The sequence below is a fragment of the Pyrgilauda ruficollis genome, unplaced genomic scaffold, assembly GCF_017590135.1.
Source record: "Pyrgilauda ruficollis isolate IOZ18807 unplaced genomic scaffold, ASM1759013v1 scaffold196, whole genome shotgun sequence".
Classification (NCBI taxonomy): domain Eukaryota; kingdom Metazoa; phylum Chordata; class Aves; order Passeriformes; family Passeridae; genus Pyrgilauda; species Pyrgilauda ruficollis.
In genome coordinates, this window is record NW_024518762.1 from 723,046 (window position 1) to 742,168 (window position 19,123).

The 19,123-nt window shown below is 61.4% G+C and overlaps 4 protein-coding genes across 6 annotated transcripts in view; 3 read left to right on the forward strand and 1 right to left on the reverse strand.

Annotated features, from left to right (window-relative positions):
• Positions 1-604: 604 nt before the first annotated feature.
• On the forward strand, positions 605-7,131 carry TMC6 (transmembrane channel like 6). Of its 2 annotated transcripts, none has more exons than XR_005954995.1 (20): positions 605-804; positions 928-1,046; positions 1,348-1,479; positions 1,589-1,747; positions 1,857-1,962; positions 2,060-2,156; positions 2,246-2,500; positions 2,757-2,947; positions 3,028-3,166; positions 3,314-3,469; positions 3,658-3,833; positions 3,976-4,057; positions 4,378-4,475; positions 4,628-4,723; positions 4,870-4,945; positions 5,192-5,325; positions 5,673-5,849; positions 5,971-6,116; positions 6,248-6,326; positions 6,517-7,131. XR_005954995.1 is itself a non-coding variant. In XM_041465964.1 (20 exons), the coding sequence occupies exons 1-19, from the start codon at positions 749-751 to the stop codon at positions 6,317-6,319; spliced, it is 2,400 nt and encodes a 799-aa protein (XP_041321898.1). In that variant the 5' UTR covers positions 605-748; the 3' UTR covers positions 6,320-6,326; positions 6,517-7,131. The 2 variants fall into 2 exon arrangements, 1 of the variants encoding a protein (XP_041321898.1); XM_041465964.1 differs by having other exon boundaries at positions 6,038-6,116.
• Positions 7,132-7,963: 832 nt separating this feature from the next.
• Positions 7,964-9,246, reverse strand: ARL16 (ADP ribosylation factor like GTPase 16). The gene is made up of 5 exons (XM_041466036.1): positions 9,129-9,246; positions 8,952-9,007; positions 8,753-8,866; positions 8,437-8,552; positions 7,964-8,292 (listed from the first exon to the last, which is right to left on the reverse strand). Exons 1-5 carry the CDS (start codon positions 9,211-9,213, stop codon positions 8,121-8,123), a joined length of 543 nt encoding a protein of 180 aa, XP_041321970.1. The 5' UTR covers positions 9,214-9,246; the 3' UTR covers positions 7,964-8,120.
• A 6-nt stretch (positions 9,247-9,252) lies between these two features.
• HGS (hepatocyte growth factor-regulated tyrosine kinase substrate) lies at positions 9,253-18,454 on the forward strand. Of its 2 annotated transcripts, none has more exons than XM_041465965.1 (21): positions 9,253-9,380; positions 9,725-9,809; positions 10,184-10,259; positions 10,669-10,761; positions 12,562-12,685; positions 13,552-13,604; positions 14,053-14,121; positions 14,305-14,429; positions 14,663-14,741; positions 14,829-14,927; positions 15,135-15,230; positions 15,545-15,583; positions 15,661-15,804; positions 15,940-16,153; positions 16,324-16,496; positions 16,611-16,751; positions 16,829-17,000; positions 17,077-17,210; positions 17,458-17,574; positions 17,719-17,814; positions 17,905-18,454. In XM_041465965.1, the coding sequence occupies exons 1-21, from the start codon at positions 9,344-9,346 to the stop codon at positions 18,007-18,009; spliced, it is 2,271 nt and encodes a 756-aa protein (XP_041321899.1). In that variant the 5' UTR covers positions 9,253-9,343; the 3' UTR covers positions 18,010-18,454. The 2 variants fall into 2 exon arrangements, with proteins under 2 accessions (XP_041321899.1, XP_041321900.1); XM_041465966.1 differs by having other exon boundaries at positions 15,943-16,153.
• Positions 18,455-19,010: 556 nt separating this feature from the next.
• Positions 19,011-19,123, forward strand: part of MRPL12 (mitochondrial ribosomal protein L12) — a 3,439-nt gene continuing 3,326 nt past the window's right edge. The window contains exon 1 of the mRNA XM_041466035.1: positions 19,011-19,123. Within this exon, the coding sequence (XP_041321969.1) occupies positions 19,069-19,123 (55 nt within the window). The 5' untranslated portion in view covers positions 19,011-19,068.

Genomic DNA, 19,123 nt, shown 5'->3' on the forward strand with positions numbered 1-19,123 from the left:
TCCGCTCCGGTGTAACGGGGGACGGCAGCGCCGGCCCACACCTCGGCCGCCAGTGAGCATAGCCGAGGGGAAACAGGGGCTTCTGGGGGGCTCCCGCCGCCCCCACCCGGTACCGGGAGGCGGCAAGAGGGACGGGACGGACACGCTCGGCAGCCCCCGCACCCACGCGAGCCACAGCTCGGGCGACAGGCGGCGGGAGCGCCGGGGAGCGTTCCGTCGGTTCTCGGTAGTGGGGCGAGCGGGGCCTGGCGGGGAGCCCCGGGGCGGCCACCTGCCCTGAGCAGCCTCAGCCCGCCCCGGGGTGGAGGAGGCAGAGCAGGGGAGGAAGGAGACGGCACGGGGCGGGGAACACCGTGCGGGGCACGGGGGTCTTTGCACGACGTGTCCTCCTAGGGCGCCTCCGGGCCCGTCCCGAGCCAAACTCCGGGACTGGGGCTCGGAAGCTTCGTGCCCGACCCGGAGGGTCCCGGGACGGCGGGCGGAACCTCTCGGCCGCGGTACCGCCCCATCCGCCCTCTCTTCCTTCCTGAGGCCGGGTTGGGCTGGACCCGGGGTTAGTCGTTGTTTAGCCCCGCAGACTCCGCGCTCCCGGCTGCCCCCGGCCTCGCACGCCGCGGCTCCGGCTCCGTGCCCGTCCCGCAGCGCCGGGGAGCCGCGGAAAGCGGGGGCTGGTGGGGGCCGGGACCAGCGCGCCAGTCTGCTCACCACGGCAGGGCCCGGGTAGGAGGGACCCGCTCGGCCTCGCAGGATGTCCCAGCCGCCCTCCATCACCCTCCTCGTCCCCGAGGGCACCGAGAGCGATGGGTGAGTGTGACCTCTCCGCTGCCCTGTCGTGCCCTGGGACCTCCATCCCAGGTACGATGGGCTACGACCTCGTGCCCTGCAAGCACCAGGTGTCTGTGCCACCATGTCCCTGTGTTCCTTCAGCCAGGAACCCAGTCCGGACAACGAGAGAGCCCTGCACACCTCATTCCACCAGCTCATCCTGGAGCAGAGCAGCTTGATCGAGGCAGGTCTGGAGCTGGAGGTGCTGGAGAGGGCCAGAGGTAAAGCACTGCAGCCTCAGCCAGGGCAGGCTGGGGACAGTGTGTGTGCCCGGGGCTGTTCCTCTGCTTGGGCCAGCTGTGTCAAAATGCTGCAGCCAAAACATTCATGGGAGCCTGCAGATGCCTTGGCCAGTGCAGAGCAGGGCAGTCCAGGGGAGATCAGATCTTGGGGACACAGAAAGTGTCCCTGGAGAAAGGGATACTCTGGGAAGAGCACACACTGAGCCTCTGTGCTGGAGCAGAGCAGCAGGGATGTAGGGATGAGCCATGGCCTCTCTGAATCCTGCCTTCCTCCTCCCAGAGTCCCCAGCCTGCTTGGCTACTCCAGAAGCCTGTGCCATGGCCTGGCCAGAGCCCGGGCAAGGTGAGGAGCACCCCAGCTACTCCTCTCCCTCCCTGCAGATCTTGGCCAGCATGCCCAGCCGCACCATCGGTAGGTGCCACCCACCTTCCCACCCTTCCCCAGCTCTCAGAGCCCCTTGGAGCTCTGCCTGCCCTGCTCTCCTGTAGCCACCCACCCCCTGCTCTGCTCTGCCCCACAGGACGCAACCTCGGGGCCATCATCTCCCAGTACTGCAACCGCACGGCACGGCTGCGGCGCCGCAGCGGCCGCCCGCCCCTGCAGCAGCTCTGCCGCGCGGCACGGCCCAGCCTGCGCCACTACGACCTGGACACCGACCCCAGCAGGGCCACGCTGGAAGGTGAGCCTCCCACAGACTGTTAAAGGCAGTGCTGGCCACTGTCCCTACGCTGGGTTAGGGACAGGCAGGCTGTGGCTGGCCGTGTCCCACTGAGCCCCTTGTGCCCCAGAGAAGCGGCGCCTGCTGGTGAAGGAGCTGCTGAGCCTCTCACCCAGCCAGTGCAGCCACATGCTGCTCACCATGCCCCTCAGCCTGGTGGAGAAACGCATCCTCCGGTAGGACCCCTTCCATCACGCCAGCTGGGCAGGGCTCCCACAGCCGGAGCTGTCCCAGGACCTGTGGTAGCCTCTGACCCCCCTCTCTTCTGGGCAGGCGGCAGCTGAGCGGGCAGAGGGGCCCAGTGAGGCAGCGCACCCATCACTGGGCCCCCTTCTCACCCTGTGGCTGGTCCAAGGTCTTCGTCAGCCTCGTAAGTCTGAGGCACAGGTCTGCACAGAGGCTGGGAGGGCTCCAGTGCAGGCTCCAGCCCCACTGCTGTCCCCATTTTTCTGTCCCCAGGGCTGCCGAGGTGTCTGGTACAGGCTCCTCTCCCTGCTCCGCGCTGCGCAGCCCGGGCACTATGCCCTGAAGCAGATTGGTGGCCGCTTTGGCTCCAGTGTCCTGTCCTACTTCCTCTTCCTCAAGACACTCCTTATGTTGAACTTCTTTTCATTCTTCATTCTCCTGGCCTTCGTGGTGGTCCTGCAGGCCGTGTACCCCACTGCATCAGTCAGCCCCCAGCCCTTCAGTGGCCTCGAGCTCCTCACAGGAGCGGTAAGCACGGCCCAGGCACCCCCAGGTCAGGGGCTGTGCCAAGCCTGGCAGGCAGCCCCACTTTCCCACTGTAATAATACCCCAGTTCTTGTCCTTGCACAGCCTGGGCCCCAGGACCACCAGTGCTGTGGGTGCACAAGGTGGTGCTGCCCTACAAGGTTGTGTATCCCTGAGGCTGGCACAGAGGTGCCAGGCTAAGGGGGAAGCTGCAAGCACTGCCGAGGTCACCGTGGGGCCATCGTGTGCTTTCCTGCAGGGCTACTTCACGCACTCGCTGCTGTACTACGGCTACTACAGCAACGTCACCCTGAACGACCCCTGCACCTCCAGTCCTGAGGGCAGCGTGTGCCCCCTCCCAGCCCCCCTGCTCCCGTACAACCTGCCACTGGCCTACCTCTTCAGTGTTGGGGTCTCCTTCCTTGTCACCTGCATCCTGCTGGTGTACAGGTGGGTCAGTGGCACCTGTGGCACTGCCAGCCTTCCCCTGCAGCCAGCCCCAGTCCCTGATGCCCTTCACCTCGCTGCAGCGTGTCCCGCTCTTTTCGGGAGAGCGTGGGAAGCTCCACAGGGGACTTGGCCATCAAGGTCTTCTGCGCCTGGGACTTCAAGGTGATCCAGAGGCGATCGGTGAAGCTGCAGTGCGAGAACATCTGCACCCAGTTGAAGGTGGAGGAGCTGAGCAATGCAAAACACCCCAGACCCAGCCTTGCTAGTGCTTTGTCCCTCACCCCTCTGGGTCCTGGTGCTGCAGTGGGACAAAGCCTTGCCCCAGACCCAAAGGGGATTTGGCAGCTCTGTGCTGCTCTCTTGCAGGAGCTGCTGGGGGAGCAGCGCTCCCGCTCCCATGCCCAGGGCCGCTGCCAGTGCCTGAGGCACTGCCTTGTGGTGCTGCTGGCTTGGCTGCTGGCCCTGGCCTCGGTGTCGGGCTGCGTGCTGGCTGTGCACTACTTCTCAGAGCACATGCACGTGGTGAGTGCCACCTCCCACCCTGGGATCCCCTGCCCTGGGGTTGGAGGGACAGGGCTGGGGTACTGGGGAGAGAGGCAGGGACAGCCCCATTGCAGCTGTGCTCCTGGCCTGGGCATTTGCTGCTCTCCCCAAGGACACCACACCTGGCTGCCAACAGCTGTGCCCTCAGCCCAGTACCTGCTCACCAGGTTCAGCAGGAGCTACAAGCACAGGGCAGTGGCAGATGGCAGCAAGAAGCCATTCTGCTGGTCCTGCCCCTTGTGGTGTCCCTCCTCAATGCCTTGATGCCCCACTTGTTCAACTTGCTGGCGATGTGGGAGAGGCAGGACTCCCCAGTGACAGAGGTCTACGTGGCAATCATCAGGTGGGCTGGCTGGGGTTGTGGTGGAGGGAGCATTCTGCACCTGTGGCAGGCAAGGAGGCTTTGGGGCTAGGCACCCCATGTGTGGGGCTCAGCCCCCCATCCCCTGGGCTCAGGGACTTCTGGCTCTGCTCCTGCTCCCCAGGAACCTCATCCTGAAGATGGTGATTCTCAGCCTGCTGTGCTACCACTGGCTCAGCCGCAGCATTATCTGCTCGACAGAGGAGGTCAGCACCACTGCCTCAGGGCTGTGGAGGGCTGGGCTGGGCATAGGGTTGTGCAAGGGACTGGTGGCATCTTCCCCATTAGATATCAGGAAGAAATTCTTCCCTGTGAGGGTGGTGAGGCTTTGGCATAGGTTCCCAGAGAAGCTGTGGGTGCTCCATCCCAGGAGCTGTTAAAGGTCAGGTTGGACAGCATTCAGAGCAACCTGGTCTAGTGGAGGGGTGTCTCTGCCCATGGCGGGGTGGGGAAAGAGATGAGCTTTAGGGATTCTCCCAACCCAAACCAGTCTGTGATTCTATGCCACGCTTGATTGTCTCCCCAGTGCTGGGAGACGTGTGTGGGGCAGGACCTGTATCGCTTTGTGGTGATGGATTTCATATTCACCTTGCTGGATACGCTCTTCGGGGAGCTGATCTGGAGGTAACGTACCCCAGGACGTGTCCCCCCACCAGTGTGCTGTCCCTGCATGGTCCCAGCTCTCTGGTGCACCCAGGCTCTGCTGCCATCAGAGGGGGAAGGTGGGGTGTGAAGTCCCCCCAGGCAGTGTGGGAGCAGAGTTTATTTCCACCCAGGCTAATTCTGAAGAAGAGGTTGAAGACAAAGCAGAGGCCGGAGTTTGATATCGCCCGAAATGTGCTGGAGCTGATCTACGGGCAGACCCTGACCTGGTGAGATGTTTCTGCCTGGTGTGGCTCCTTCCTCTGCTGGCAAATGCCTTGTAGTCCCCAGGAGCCCTGTGGGTGCTGTAGCTGTGCCCACCACTGTGTCCCCTGGGGCTCAGACCCAGGCAAGCTTGTCTTCCCCCTGCTCCCAGGCTGGGCATTCTCTTCGCTCCACTCCTGCCAGCTGTGCAGATGCTGAAGCTGCTGCTGTTGTTCTACATCAAAAAGGTGTGATTCCCCCACCCCCTGCAACTCCCCACCGGGTGAAGCTGCCGTGACACTGTGCCCTGCCACCCTCAGTCTCTGCTGCAGTGGTGGTGCCACCCGGAGCAGCCCGCTCCTTGTGGGACTGAGCGAAGCTTTCTGGGGACAGCACGTCCCCAAGCTCACTCACTCCCAGTGGGCAGGAGGGAGGGGACAGCAGGACTGCTCTCAGGAGTTGGCAGCCCACAGGACACTGCTCCCTATCCACAGACCAGCCTGATGCGGAACTGCCAGTCCCCCAGCAAGCCCTGGCAAGCATCACACATGACCACTGTGTTCATCACTCTGCTGTGCTTCCCCTCCTTCCTGGGTGCAGCTGCCTTCCTCTCCTACACCATATGGTCGTGAGTACCCACCAGGCTGTGGCTCAGGGCACAGGACCCGCGGCTGCCTGGAGAAGGAGGGGTTGGGGAGACCATGTCCCCTGTCTCTGGCATCCCCCAGCTGCAGGCCATGAGGTGCTGCCCCAGGCAAGGGAGGTGCCTTCCTGCTGGCCCTTGCTCACTTTCTCCAGCTGTTCCTGGTGCAGGATGAGGGATGAGGACTCCCTTGTCCAGCCCTGGGGATGCTGGGGCCAGTGAGGCTGGGTCCCTGGAGGGCTGGACATCTGAGACAGGCAGTGCCCTGGTCTGGGGCCAGCAGTTGCTGGGCTGCCCATTGCTCTGAATACCCTGCTGGTCTGTTTGCTCAGGGTGCAGCCATCAGAAACGTGCGGTCCCTTCCGAGGGCTGGAAACCATATACAAGTCAGGGAAGAGGTGGGTGCTGGTGCTGGAGAAGTCCAACCCCAACATCACCTGGTTTGCCTGGGTCTACCAGCACCTGTTGGAGAACACATGCCTCCTGTTCTTCATGTCTGTGGCCCTGATGTGAGTATGGACCCGAACCCAATGCTGAACCCCAGGCCCTCACTTTGAGGGTCCTGCTGTCAGAGCCCTGAGCGGGGCTGGGAGCCAAGGTGTCACTCCAGAGCCCTGTGCCCCATCCCAGTGCCAGGAGTACAGTGTCCCTCAGCTTCCTGCCTGGCTGCCACCATCCCACCCTGCTGTCGTTGCAGAGCTGTGATCTACTTCAACATCCAGGTGGTAAGAGGCCGCCAGAGGGTCATCTGCCTGCTCCAGGAGCAGATTGCCAACGTGAGCACTGCCCCTGCCCATCCCTGCTGCTTCACAGCCTGCTCCAGCCCCTGGACTGCCAGGGTGGGCTCAGGCCCCCCAGCCCCTCTCAGCGACCCCAGTGCTGCTCACTGCTGTCTCTGACCTTGCAGGAAGGGGAAGATAAGGTGTTTCTCATTCAGAAGCTTCACTCCGTTTACGAGCAGAGACACAGGCGTTCCTGAGCCCCAGGTGAGGCCAGCGTGAAGAGCAGCGGGGAGGGGCTGCCAGGACACCCAGAGCTCAGCCATGGGCACGGATGCTCCTCTGCCTGTCCCAAGGGATGCACCATCCTTGGTGTTACTGAGGCCCAGGGACAGGAAAGGGGATGAAGGCAGGTCTGGGACAAGGACCTGGGATCTTAGGGACTCTGTCCTCTTAGTGTCAAGCTCCACAGGAAGGAATGGGATGGAATAGACTCTGCTTGCAGCTGGGACTGAATCTGTCTATCACAACACAGCGCTGGAAGCTGGGGGACCATGGAGTGCTGGGGAAGGTCCTCCTCTTGCCATGGCCCAGGACATGTCATTGGGAATGCTGCATCGCAGGGGTGCAGGTGCTTCTGCTCCTGGAGCTGCTGGGATGCAGCGGGTACAGAACCTGGCCTGCTGCCACACCCCAGGGCACAGCTCCGTGCAGGACTGCCTCACCTCACAGCCCTGCTCCGTGGGGGCTCACTCCCTGCAGAGGACTGCCCTTCAGCTCTCCCTCCTGCCAGTGTGCCCTGGGCTGTTCTCAGAATCCTTTGGAGACCATGAAGCTTTGTCCACAACCACCTTCACACTGCCTAGGGGCAGCAGGCACGGCCCCAGCTCCATCCCAGTGCCTGGCTCACTAGGAGAGCAGCTGGCTGATTGCAGTCTCACAAACAAGGTCACTGGGCCACCCCCAGCACCCACTGCACTGGCTGGTGGGATGGACTTGGAAGAATCACCGAGCTGCTGTGTGCTGGGCTGGGCAGGGACTCTGGGCTCAATTAAAGTGCTGCTGTGCAGGAGTGCTCTGGCTGGTGTCTGGACCTGTTGGGCTGGAAGCAGGCAGGGAGGGTTGGTGTGTCAGGGCTGTTGGTGGTGACTCAGCAGCAGTGTCAGGGTGTGCTCGGGCTCCTTGGCACTGCCTGCTTTGCCATGGGGCTGCCTGGGGCAGAGCCCAGTTCAGCCCACACTGCTGGAGGGAAGGCCACTGCCACCCCCCTTGCCACTCACCATCAGAGTGCAATAGCTGCAGCACCCAGCACCAGGAGCCACTCCCTGACATGTCATGCTGTTGTCAGGCCCTGGGATGGAGCTGCCCCAGTGCCACAGCGCTGACAGGCCCAGGGCAGGGTGTGCTGTGGCATGTGCCAGGCACGGACAGCCACCAGTCCAGTCCCCTGTGACTTGGCACCAGGGCTGCCAGCTGAGGCAGCTGCCTGCCCAGCTGGGCTGGGCCACCAGTGAGGGCACAGGGTGTTACCAGCACGGACAGACAGTGCTGATGGTGTGGGCACAGGGCAGGTTTTCTGTACAGCCCCAGCTCTTCCTGGGGTGCATTAGGAAAAGCATTGCCCACAGGTCAAGGGAGGTGATCCTGCCCCTCTGCTCAGCCCTGATGAGACTGCAGCTGGAGTGCTGTGTCCAGTTCTGGGCTCCTCAGGACAAGAGGGTCATGGAACTCCTGGAGCTTAGCCATGCTTAGCTCAGCTCAGGTGCTGCTGCAGCCTCCAACCCCACTGCAGGAACCCCTCCTGTGCCTGGAGCTGCCAGCATGATCTGGCCTCTGTGGCTTCTGCTTATCCTCCCCCTAAAAGCCCAGGATTTCCCTCCAAGCACAAGGCAGCCACCACCCTGGACAGTGTGGTGGAAGCTTTACTGTCAAGTCCCACAGAGATCCAGTCCATCAACAGCCCAAGGCACTGCCTGGGTTCTGCTCCCAGTCCCTGGCAGGGCAGCTGCCCCTTCACCACCTCCTCCTGTGACAGGATGGTCCTGGGCTGCGGGGCTGGGATCAGCAGGGGTCTTTGAGGGTGCTCCGAAGCCACTGCAGGACATCAGCCAGGCCGGTGCCGTCGCGGGCGCTGGTCTCCAGCAACGTGATGGGCTGCGTAGCACAGGACACGATGTCCTGCATGCGGAACAGCGACTTCATCTCCACCAGGGACATGTAGCAGGGCAGGTCACTGCAATGGGGACGGGGGAGCTCAGGCATCAGCCAAGCTCGACGGCTCCCTGCCCGGCGCAGGGGTCTCCTGCAGCCTGGGAGGTGCAGCAGAGCACAGCCGCTGCTCCCGGCCACCCCACCCTTCGGGTGACCTCCTCCTCACATCTTGTTGAAGAGCACCAGGACGGGCACAGAGGCGAGCGGAGCTGCAGAGAGGACTGAGAGCAGCTGGATGCATGACGAGGAGACCTGGCTGGGGTTGGAGGCATCCACCACGAACTGCAGGGAAGAAGGGAAAGCAGCGTGCGGGTGTGCCGGGATCAACCCCGGGCCGGGCTGGGCACAAGCAGGGCACGGAGGAGGGAAATCCCACCACGGGGCGAAACTGGGCGGACCGACCGACCCCCGCCCCGAAAGCCCCTCTCGCCGCGTCGGTCCCTCGCGACCGCGGCCCGGAACGGGCTCCCGGTGCTGCTCACCAGGAGAGCGCTGCACTCGCTATAGTAGCTGGGCCAGATGGGGCCCATGCAGCCGCCCAGCTCCCGCACGGTCACCCTCCGCGGCAGCCGCAGGTCCGTCAGGTTGGTGCCCACCTGCGGGACAGGCACCGGCAGCGCGGGCTGCGGCCGTGCCCCGCGCCCGCCCCGCAGCCGCTCGGCCCCGCCGGGCCGCACCTACCGTGGGCAGCGTGGCCGGGGGCTCGCCTAGCTCCGCGGGCTCCTCGGCGCTCAGCTGTGCCTCGCGTTAAGGACACGGCGGCTCCGGGAACGGGCCGGGGTTGCAGTCCGCCCGGCCCCGGCTCCCACCCCTCCCCGGCCCTCCCCGCCTCCCCGGTGCCCCCGTGCCCACGGATATGGCGCAGCCGCCGCACCAGCAGGCTCTTGCCGCCGCCCGCTGCCCCCAGCAGCAGGAAAGTGGGCGGGGAGCGGCCCGCGGCCATGGCGGAGCCGCCCCGGGGAAGCGGCGCCGCCCCGCGGAAGCCGGAAGCGGAAGGGCCGCGGCGGGGCGGGGAACGGAGCGGACCGGAGCGGTCGGACCGGGCCGGGCCGGGCCGGCGGCGGGCGGACACCATGGGGCGCGGCGGCGGCACCTTCGAGCGGCTCCTCGGTACCGGCGCGGCTCCCTGGGCGGGCGGGGCGGGAAGCGGGTCGGGGTCCGCAGCGCTCGGCCCCGGGAGCCCCGGGCCCAGAGCACGGCGCGGCTGGGCCGGGTCGGGTGGTGGTGCCGCAGCCCGGTGCCGCCCCGGAGGAGCGGCAGCGGCGGGGCCGGGGTCACCGGGCGCCCGGCGTGTCTGAAGCGGAAGGGTTGGTGCTTCCCGGGTGCAGTCGGGGGTTTTTCCCCGAGCCCGGGGCAGCGCCACGCCCGGGGCGCTCCCCGGGCCCGCCGGTGGCGGAGCGGAGCCGCGGGCAGCAACATGGCTCACGGCGGCCCCGTGGGTTTGCTCATTGCAGATAAGGCCACGAGCCAGCTCCTGCTGGAGACGGACTGGGAATCCATCCTGCAGATCTGCGACATGATCCGTCAGGGAGACACGCAGTGAGTGCTGCCGGGCTTTTGGACGTGCTGCGGGCACAGCTCTGCTGTCTGTGCAAGGAAGGAGAGACCCTTGGAGGGCCTCGGACCTGTAACAACACACCTCGTTACACCTTTCCATCAGAGAAGCTGTACAGCACACCCTGATGTGCTGGTGTGCATCCCAGAGTCTGCAGATTACCCCTGCCCTGAAATCCATAGGGAAAGTCAAGCTTGAGTGTGCTTATTCCTTCCCAGTTTCACTCAGTGAATCATGTACCCCTGAGCTAGCTGTGCCCTTCGTGCCAGGGTGGGGATTGGTGGGCTGTCAGCAGCAGGTGGGATCTCCCCTCAGATTCTTGGTCCCCTGAGACCATGTCCCCTCTTCCTCTGCCCAGAGCGAAGTACGCGGTCAACGCCATCAAGAAGAAGGTGAATGACAAGAATCCCCATGTGGCCCTGTACGCGCTGGAGGTAACAGCACCTGGCTGGGAGCACAGCAGGGGCTTCCCACTACCTGCCTTCAGGCTGCACAGCTCCCTGCAGCCCAGCGGGGAGCCAGCCTCTCCCTGACTCTGGCACTGAGGTTTTGGGGTGATCAGGCCAGGGCCTTCATGCTTTAGTTCCATCTTGACTTTGGAACAGGCAAAGCTGAGACTTGGGCTGCTCTCCCCGGGGTTGGTTTCCACAGAGCAGAAGGCCCCCAGCCCCCCAGGGAGGTGAAGGACAGCTGGCTCCCAGTGCAGGGAGTGGATTGGCATGACCCCAACACACCCCTCTGCTTAAGTACTGCCCCGTATTCAGCCTGCAGTGTGTCCTGGGACCCCCACAAGTTGCAGGGGAGGCAGGAAGCTGTGGGCTGATGTGGTCTTGGCCCTTGCAGGTCATGGAGTCAGTGGTTAAAAACTGTGGCCAAACAGTCCATGATGAGGTGGCCAATAAACAGACCATGGAGGAGCTGAAGGAAATACTCAAGGTAAATAGATTTATTTTACTGTCATTTTTTTTCCTATGGAAAAGCAGGAGCAGCAGGAAGAAACATATGTGTCCTCTCTTTTGTCCTCTTTGGGTAAGGAGCAGAAGGGAAACTGGAAATGCACTTCAGAAAAGAGCAAATTATTGTGTGGTGTGAAAGGGAGAGTGTAGGCAGTGAAGGAGGGCTTCTGGGAAGAGGAGATGTGGTGGGGGCAGAGGTTTGTCTGTGCTGTGAAATGGCAGGAATTGCTGTGGGGGCCTGGGCCATTCCGTGGTAAATGCTCCTGGATGCAACACTTGGAACAGTAAAGAAAAACAGATGATAGCCTGGCACCTGTACCAAGGACCTGGGCAGTGGCAAGGTGAATTCCCTCTCATGGAACAGTGTGAGACACATAGGCAGGTAAAGCAACAAAGGAAAAACCAGCTGGAGCTGCCTCTGTGTCACGGCCGTGTCATTGGCCGTGAGTTGTTCAGGAGCTCTGCAGGATGTGGCCATGGCTGCTGGCACTGACGGGTTGTTGCTACAAGCTATCACCAGTCTGATGCCTGCTGGAGCTTCATGTGTCCTTGGACTGGGGAATTCCATTAGTGAAGTGGACCTGAGAACGCCTGTCTCCAGCTCCCAGCTCAGAACAGCAATGCCCAGACAAAAGCTCATTAGCATCATGCTTCTGTCTTCCACCAGAAATAAACAAACAGGTGACCCAGATCCTTGGAGGATGAGCTGTGTGAGTCCTGTCACCTCGCACACCGAGCAGGGTGTCTCTCCTGTCACCTTCCTGTTAGGGCTGACTCAGTCTCCCTGCAGGATCTCCTCCTGGGGCAGGAACACTGCCATAGCATGACAGCCAGGTGTGGTAGCACAGCTGCTCCAAGGGCTGAGGAGGTCGAATCAGATTCGAGGATTTTCTGTTTCTCTCAGTCCCTGCCTGCCTCAGGAGTTTCACAACTGCCCCATTTTCCTCCCACACTTGCAACTTTTCTGCTTGTGAACACCCAATGCTGGTAAACCAGTCCAAGTTCTGATGGGGTCCAGGGCTGTGACATGTATGGAATGCAGGATTTTGCCAAATGTTATAGAAGTTGGAGCTCCAGGAATTGTCAGTAAGTGATGTTGTGTGGGCTGAGGTCTTGGCTAAAATCAGAGCTTGACAGTGCTGCTGTGCTTCCTGGGGTTTCTGGAACAGCCAGTCATGTGGATGTGATCACTTGGGCAGCTGATGACACGGCAGCTCTGAGGCTGGCTGAGGTCAGAACAGGCTTGCCAACTTTTCTCCAGTTCCGTGAAGTGTGATGCAGTTGCCCTGCCTCCAAAGGGCAACTGTCCCAGCTGTCCTCACTTTGTCACATCCTGAGATGGCTTTGAGTACTGCTGGAGTGGAGGTGTTGGCACCCTGCAGGCACCCCCCAGCGTTGTCAGGGGGCAGACAAGGTGGGCTGTGCTGTCCTGGGCAGCTGGGGCTCCCACCGAGGTCTGAGTGTGGTATGGGTGGCTCTAGTGAGGGGCTGGACAGAGCTGCTGGGCACTTGCTCTGGGCATCAAGGCACAGCTCTGTTCAGTCGCTCTGTGCTGCTCAAAGGACATTGTGCTGTTTGTGCTGGAGGGGGCAGTGGGGCAGCTGAAGGGGTCTGTTTGTGCTGTGCATTGTTCTTGCTGCATTGTTTCTGACAGCTCTTACCTCTCCTGAGTACTCTAAAGTCTCTCTTTCCTGAGTGGTATTGCTGGCTTCTCCTTAGGGGGTTCACACATTTCAGGGACATTCTCTCAGGTGTTTTTTTCTCCTCCCTTCCTGTGCAGAGGCAAGTGGAGACAAGTGTCCGCAGTAAGATCCTGTACCTCATCCAGGCATGGGCTCACGCCTTCCGCAACGAGCCCAAGTACAAGGTGGTGCAGGACACCTATCAGATAATGAAGGTTGAAGGTGAGGACTGTGGCCACAGGTGAGGGGACACCTGGTGAAGCAGCTCTGCTCTGCAGGAGCTTTGGCATTTCTGTGCCTGGTGTGAGCAAAATCTGGGCTTGCAGCACAGAGCTCTTCCTTGGTTCCCAATACCCAATGAACCCTTCAGGGTGACTGAACCGTGCTGCAGACATGGGACAGTCCAGTGGTACCAGAAGCAGGGCAGCCTTGCTCCAGGCCTCCAGCCCAGCCTTCAGGGCTGGCAGGGAGACCTGAAAAGCAGGAGCTGCAACTGTTCTTGGGGAGACTGGCAGCAAGTCATCGTGTCCTCTGGGAGGGATTTGCTGTGGGGCAGTTCCTTCCTCAAGGCTTTTGTTCCTACTCCCAGGATGGGTCCACAGTCCCACTTGCTGACACAGTGTTAGTGTGACATTTTCCCTTCTGTGCAAGGACAGCAGTGTCCGTTTCAAGGGCAGGGACACACTGCTGCCTCTGCTTCCTTCTGTGCACCAGAAACACTGCAGGCAGTGGCACAAGCTTGGAGGGTCAGTCCAGCATCCTGAGCTGGTGTTGCCAAACTGTAGCCCTTGAAGAGCTGAAACTCACAGCTCTGCCTGCCCATCCAGTGGGCTTTTTATCCCCCTCAGATCAAAGTACTGAGAAATAATAAGCCTTATCCAGAGGCCTGTGATGTCCCTTGTTGATGTGTAAGGGAAACAATTGGGGATTGTTCTCACACCATGGCTGAGGGGAGCCTGCTTCAGGTGTGTCAGAGGGAGGTGCTGGTCAAGACAAGAGGTGGTGCTGAGCTGGCACCTGTAGCATGAGCTTGCAGGCACACGGGCTCCCTGTGCCAGAGGATTCCTCTCACAACATTTCTCCTGCAGGGCACGTCTTCCCAGAGTTCAAGGAGAGCGACGCCATGTTCGCTGCAGAGAGGGTGAGCTCTGTGGTGGGGGGAGCAGCTGGCACTGTGAGACAGACCTGCTTTCCCATCCCCTTCTGCAAACCTGCAGGTCTCACATTCCTCCGTTTTGTGTGGATTGGAGACCTTGCTGGGAGAACTGGCCAGGACAGAGAGTCAGGCCCATCATTCCTCCTGCTCATTGGCCTTGCAGCAGCTTGGCAGGCTGGATGTGGCAGCAGGGCATTGCTGAAGTGATTGCTGTGCAGACAGTTTTCTAGTAAATCTTGTACTGACTGGGAAAACATCACAGTCTCAAAGGAACATGAGAGGAGATAACTGGGGATTAATATTTCCTGTTGAGCTGCAGATGCCCCCAGTCTCCCCCATGAGACATGAGAGCCCTGTTAGCCATCAGAGCTCCTGAAAGGTCCAGTGCAAACACACTCCTCCCTCCTTACTCCATTTCCCTTGACCCCTGCAGGCTCCAGACTGGGTGGATGCAGAGGAGTGTCACAGGTGCCGAGTGCAGTTTGGTGTTGTGACGCGCAAGGTGGGTGCTGCTTCTGGGCTCCCTGCTCTGCAGAGCCCTTGGGACTTGCAGGACTTGCTCTGTGAAGTGTGCTGGGACAGACCACGTTTCCTGGCTGCTGGCAGGGAAATGAGTGTCTGACTGATGTTGGCTAAAGGAAAAGGAATGTCTTGCCACCACACTCACGTCTCCTGTCCTTCACAGCACCACTGCCGGGCTTGTGGGCAGATCTTCTGTGGAAAATGCTCCTCCAAGTATTCCACCATCCCCAAGTTTGGGATTGAGAAGGAAGTGAGAGTCTGTGAGCCCTGCTATGAGCATCTCAACAAGTCAGTACCCTTCGTGGTGGGTTTCTTTGCCTGTGACAGCTGGGACTTTGAGGGGGAAAGCATGGTGTGGAGCTAGCTCCCTGCAGAGCACAACAGGGCTTTCCCAGGCTGTGCAGGCTGGGCTGGGCCCTCTTCCTTCCTGGGAGTGGGGTTTGCTGCTGGAACATGGTGCAGAGCTGGGCTCTGGTGCAGAGGAGAGAGCATTCAGTCCATATTGTCACTTGTCACTACAGGAAAACTGAGGGTAAAGCTGCTGCCACCTCTGAACTGCCCCCCGAGTACCTGACCAGCCCCCTTTCTCAGCAGTCCCAGGTGAGCAGCTGCCCCACAGATGATCTGGTGTTCCTGACCCGTTTGTTGATGCCATTACTGACCACCTCCATATGTTTCCACTTCCAGCTGCCTCCAAAGCGTGATGAGACAGCTCTGCAAGAGGAAGAGGAGCTCCAACTGGCTATTGCCTTGTCTCAGTCAGAGGCTGAGGAGAAGGAGAGAATGGTTTGTTCACTGCTGGGGTCCGGGAGAGGTTGTTGCTCTTCAGCTCAGCTGTGCTGGGCCATAACAGATCTCTGGACATGTCCTGGTGTGAGCAAGGCTGAAAGCCTGTGGAATAAGAGGGTGAAAGCAGAGCCAGGCACAGGCTGTGTTGGGGTTGGTTTGGAGAAGCCTGGACTCTCTCTGAGTTGGAAATTTTCTCTTTTGCAGAGGCAGAAAACAACCTACTCCATGTACCCTAAGGCTGAGCCCACTCCTGTCACATCCTCAGCTCCCCCAGTCAGCACACTCTACTCCCCACCTGTGGTACGTCCGTGGCACGTGAAGTGGCTGGCCACAGGCCACTTCCTGAGCCTGAGTCTGCCCTGACTGTGTCTAATTTAATCCCCGTACTAAGAGAAAATTTTTGCCCCATTCAACCCCTTGCTCGTTCACTGTGTTCTGAGCAAGAAGGTGTGTTCTCAGCCAGGACTTGGGTGCCTCCACTGCCTCCCAGCTTGTGCCCCCTTTGAGGCTCAGCACTGGTGGTCATACGTGGCCAGGTCCAAGCTGAATACCTGCGTGGGACTTGGGGATCTGTGGTTTTGCTGAACTGCATTTCTCCATTTGTCTCTTTCCAGAATTCCTCTGCTCCCTTGGCCGAGGACATTGACCCAGAGGTAAGAATCCTGCTAGTCTGCAGCACAGGCTTGCTCCTGTGAGGCAGCAATGCTCATCTTCCTTCCCTTCCTGGCAGCTGGCTCGGTACCTGAACCGCAACTACTGGGAGAAGAAACAGGAGGAGGTTCGCAAGAGCCCCACACCGTCAGCACCCCTGTCCCTGACAGAGCCAGCTGTGCAGCCTGGGGAAGCCCACCCTGCCCCTCTTGGGGTGGTTGAGGTAAGAGGGGGCCTGGGCCTGGGTCTGGCACCCACCAAGGGGCAAGAAGCACCCGACTTTTGGGCTCTGCAGGTCAGCTGCTGGCTCTTGCACTGGGAGGTCACAGCTGACTGGCTGCCCCGTCCTTCCTTCCAGCAGCAGTACCAAAATGGTGAGTCCGAGGAGAACCACGAGCAGTTCCTGAAGGCACTGCAGAACGCGGTCACCACCTTCGTCAACCGCATGAAGAGCAACCACATGCGAGGCCGCAGCATCACCAACGACTCTGCCGTGTTGTCCCTCTTCCAGTCCATCAACAACATGCACCCACAGCTGCTGGAGCTGCTGAACCAGCTGGACGAGCGCAGGCGTGCGTGGGAGCCGGGGGAGCTGCTGGCCCTGGGCGTGGGTGGGCGGCAGCCGGGGCTTCCACACTGTCAGGGCTCAGCGTTCCCGTGGCACAGTCTCACTGGAGAGAAGCTGGTGTGCAATCCCAGTGCTCTGTCCCCGCGTTCCTGAGGCTGTCCCTTCCTTCCCCAGTGTACTATGAGGGCCTGCAGGACAAACTGGCCCAGATCCGGGATGCGCGTGGGGCTCTGAACGCGCTACGGGAGGAGCACCAGGAGAAGCTGCGCCGTGCTGCGGAGGAGGCAGAGCGGCAGCGCCAGATCCAGCTGGCACAGAAGCTGGAGATCATGAGGCAGAAGAAGCAGGTGAGGCAGGGAAGCATGTCCGGGGTAGTGCAGGCCCAGCCCAGGGCTGGCTGCCCTGGTAGAAGGGGCTGTGTGGTGTGGTGGCTCCCAGCCACCACAGCCCTGTTGCCACAGGAGTACCTGGAGATGCAGCGTCAGCTGGCCATCCAGCGACTGCAGGAGCAGGAGAAGGAGAGGCAGTTGCGCCTGGAGCAGCAGAAGCAGACCATCCAGATGAGAGCCCAGATGCCAGCTTTCTCACTGCCTTATGCTCAGGTACAGCTGCTGGGATAGGCTCCCCCTGCCCTGTTCCAGGGACTGCAGCTTTAAGCTGGCTTTCCTTCTCCCACCAGCTCCAGGCCATGCCTGCAGCCGGTGGGGTGATCTACCAGCCCTCTGGGTCCACCAGCTTCCCTGGCACCTTCAGCCCAGCTGGCTCTGTGGAGGGCTCTCCCATGCACAGCGTGTACATGAACCAGGCTGCACAAGGGGGAGCTGGGCCCTACGCTGCCATGCCTGGCACTGGTACGTCAGCAGCTCAGCCTCTGGGGATAGGGGAGAGCCCAAGGCAGTTGCTCCAACCTCTGCTCTCTGCACCCAGATCCCAGCATGGTGAATGCCTACATGTACCAGCCGGGCACCAGCAGTGGGCAGGGGCCTCAGCAGGGGCCGGCAGTGCCCACCACCACCCCTGCGTATTCATCCTACCAGCCCACACCCACACAGGGCTACCAGGCAAGTAAGGCAGTGCAGCCTGCAGCCAACGGGGACAAGGGCTGGGGGGTTCTGTGGGGCTGGGCAATGTACCCAATCTCAGCAATGACATCTCTGAGCAGGAGGGAGGATGGGCTGGTTGGTTCCAGATCTGCTGCGCTTGCTGTTGAAGTGGGCTGGAGTTAGATCCAGTTCTGGGCTCAAGGGCCTTGTCTGGAGAAGTGAGCCATTGCTGTCTGTGCCACCTCTCACCAGCCTCTCCCCACAGACTGCAGCCTCACAGTCGCAGAGCATCCCAGCCATCTCCCAGGCACCCCAGTCGGGCACCATGGGCTACATGGGCAGCCAGTCTGTCTCCATGGGCTACCAGCCCTACAGCATGCAGGTGAGCACTCCAGCTTGGGTGTGGGGGGACAAGGCATGGCTGGGCTCAGCCCATGGAGCCATCCTGGGGGCAGTCACCCACCAGTGCCCTATGGGTGCTGCATGTACCTCAGCCCCTCTGACGCCCACCTCCTCGTTCCCATAGGGTCTTATGTCTGCCCTGCCAGGCCAGGACACAGCTCTGAGCAGCCTGCCAGCCCAGCAGTCCTACCTGCCCGGGCAGCAGCCCCTCTACCAACAGGTGAGTGCCACCAGCCCAGGGGCTCAGGACCCAGTGGGGCTCGTATGCTAATGAAGCCACACACTAACAAAGCTGTTTCCTCTGCTGCAGGTGGCCCCAGCTGGGGGGCCCCCCCAGCAGCAGCCCCCAGCAGCGCCTGCCCCCGGGCAGCAGCCCCCGGGCAGCGGGGAGGCCCAGCTCATCTCCTTTGACTGATCGTGGGCACAGGGCTCCAGTGTAACACTACTCTTCATCCGAAATCACTCTGTACTTCGACTACTCGTCCTGCCCCCCGGCCCCGTGCCCCAGGGGCGGTGGGGCCAGAGGCTCCTACTGCCAGCTTTGGGGACCAAGGAGCAGGGGTGCAGCCCCCCACGCCGTGCAGCCCGGGGCAGCAGCCCCGGCTCACCCACCCTCCCCCGGCAGCTGGCGGCCCCGGGGCCGGGCGGGAGCTCGGCCTGCCCCTGTCGTTGTCCCGGGGCTCGTGGCACGGGTCCCGAGGGCGCAGCACTCCTGCCCGCTCCCGGTGCCAGCTGTGCTCCGTCCCTGCTGTGCCCCGCTCCCTGCAGCGCCCTCACGGCCCCGGCCCTTCGCTGGCCGGGCCTGTCCCCGTCCCGGCGGAGGCCGAGCGCTATCGGTGACAATAAAGTGTTGGAACGAACTGCGGGCTCCTGTGCTGGGCTGGGCTGGATCCCTCGCGAACGGGGCAAGTGTTTGCCGAGGGTGGCAGCAGCTGCGGGGGCAGATCCCGGCACACTCCACCCGCAGTACGGACAGCTTCAGCTCAGACTCAGCTTTGGACACATAAATTCCCTTCTTACAGTGTCTAGAATGTTTCTGTGCTGTAGATGCATAGTCCTAAATTATTAAGCTTTATGCAGCATTAGAATGTATTACTGCAATTAGTGAAAGTCAGGTAAAATGACAAGGCTTTCAGACTTTATTTTTGTTTAATTTGCCTTCATTATGCTTCAATTTTACCGTTAGCCATGCTATACAGTGTAGAAATCTAACCAATTCTCCTTCCAAACATTCCAGAGAGGAAGCAATTTCTGTTCCTTCAGACATGAAATTTTTTCTACTCCTATTTAGAAACGATAAATAGATTTATCACGATTGATTTCGCTTTCCCGTCGGCCCGGTCTGGCCTACATCTCCCATGGCGCACCGCTGCGCTGCCCCTGTGTCGCCGTTGGCTGTCCGCCGGTGCCGGGGCCGGCGCGGGGCCCGCCGGGAGCGCGGGGGGAGCGGAACGCTCGGTGTCCTCGGGCCGCCATGCTGCCCGCCGCGCTGCCCGCCGCCCGCCGGGCGCTGCTCACGCTGCCGCCGC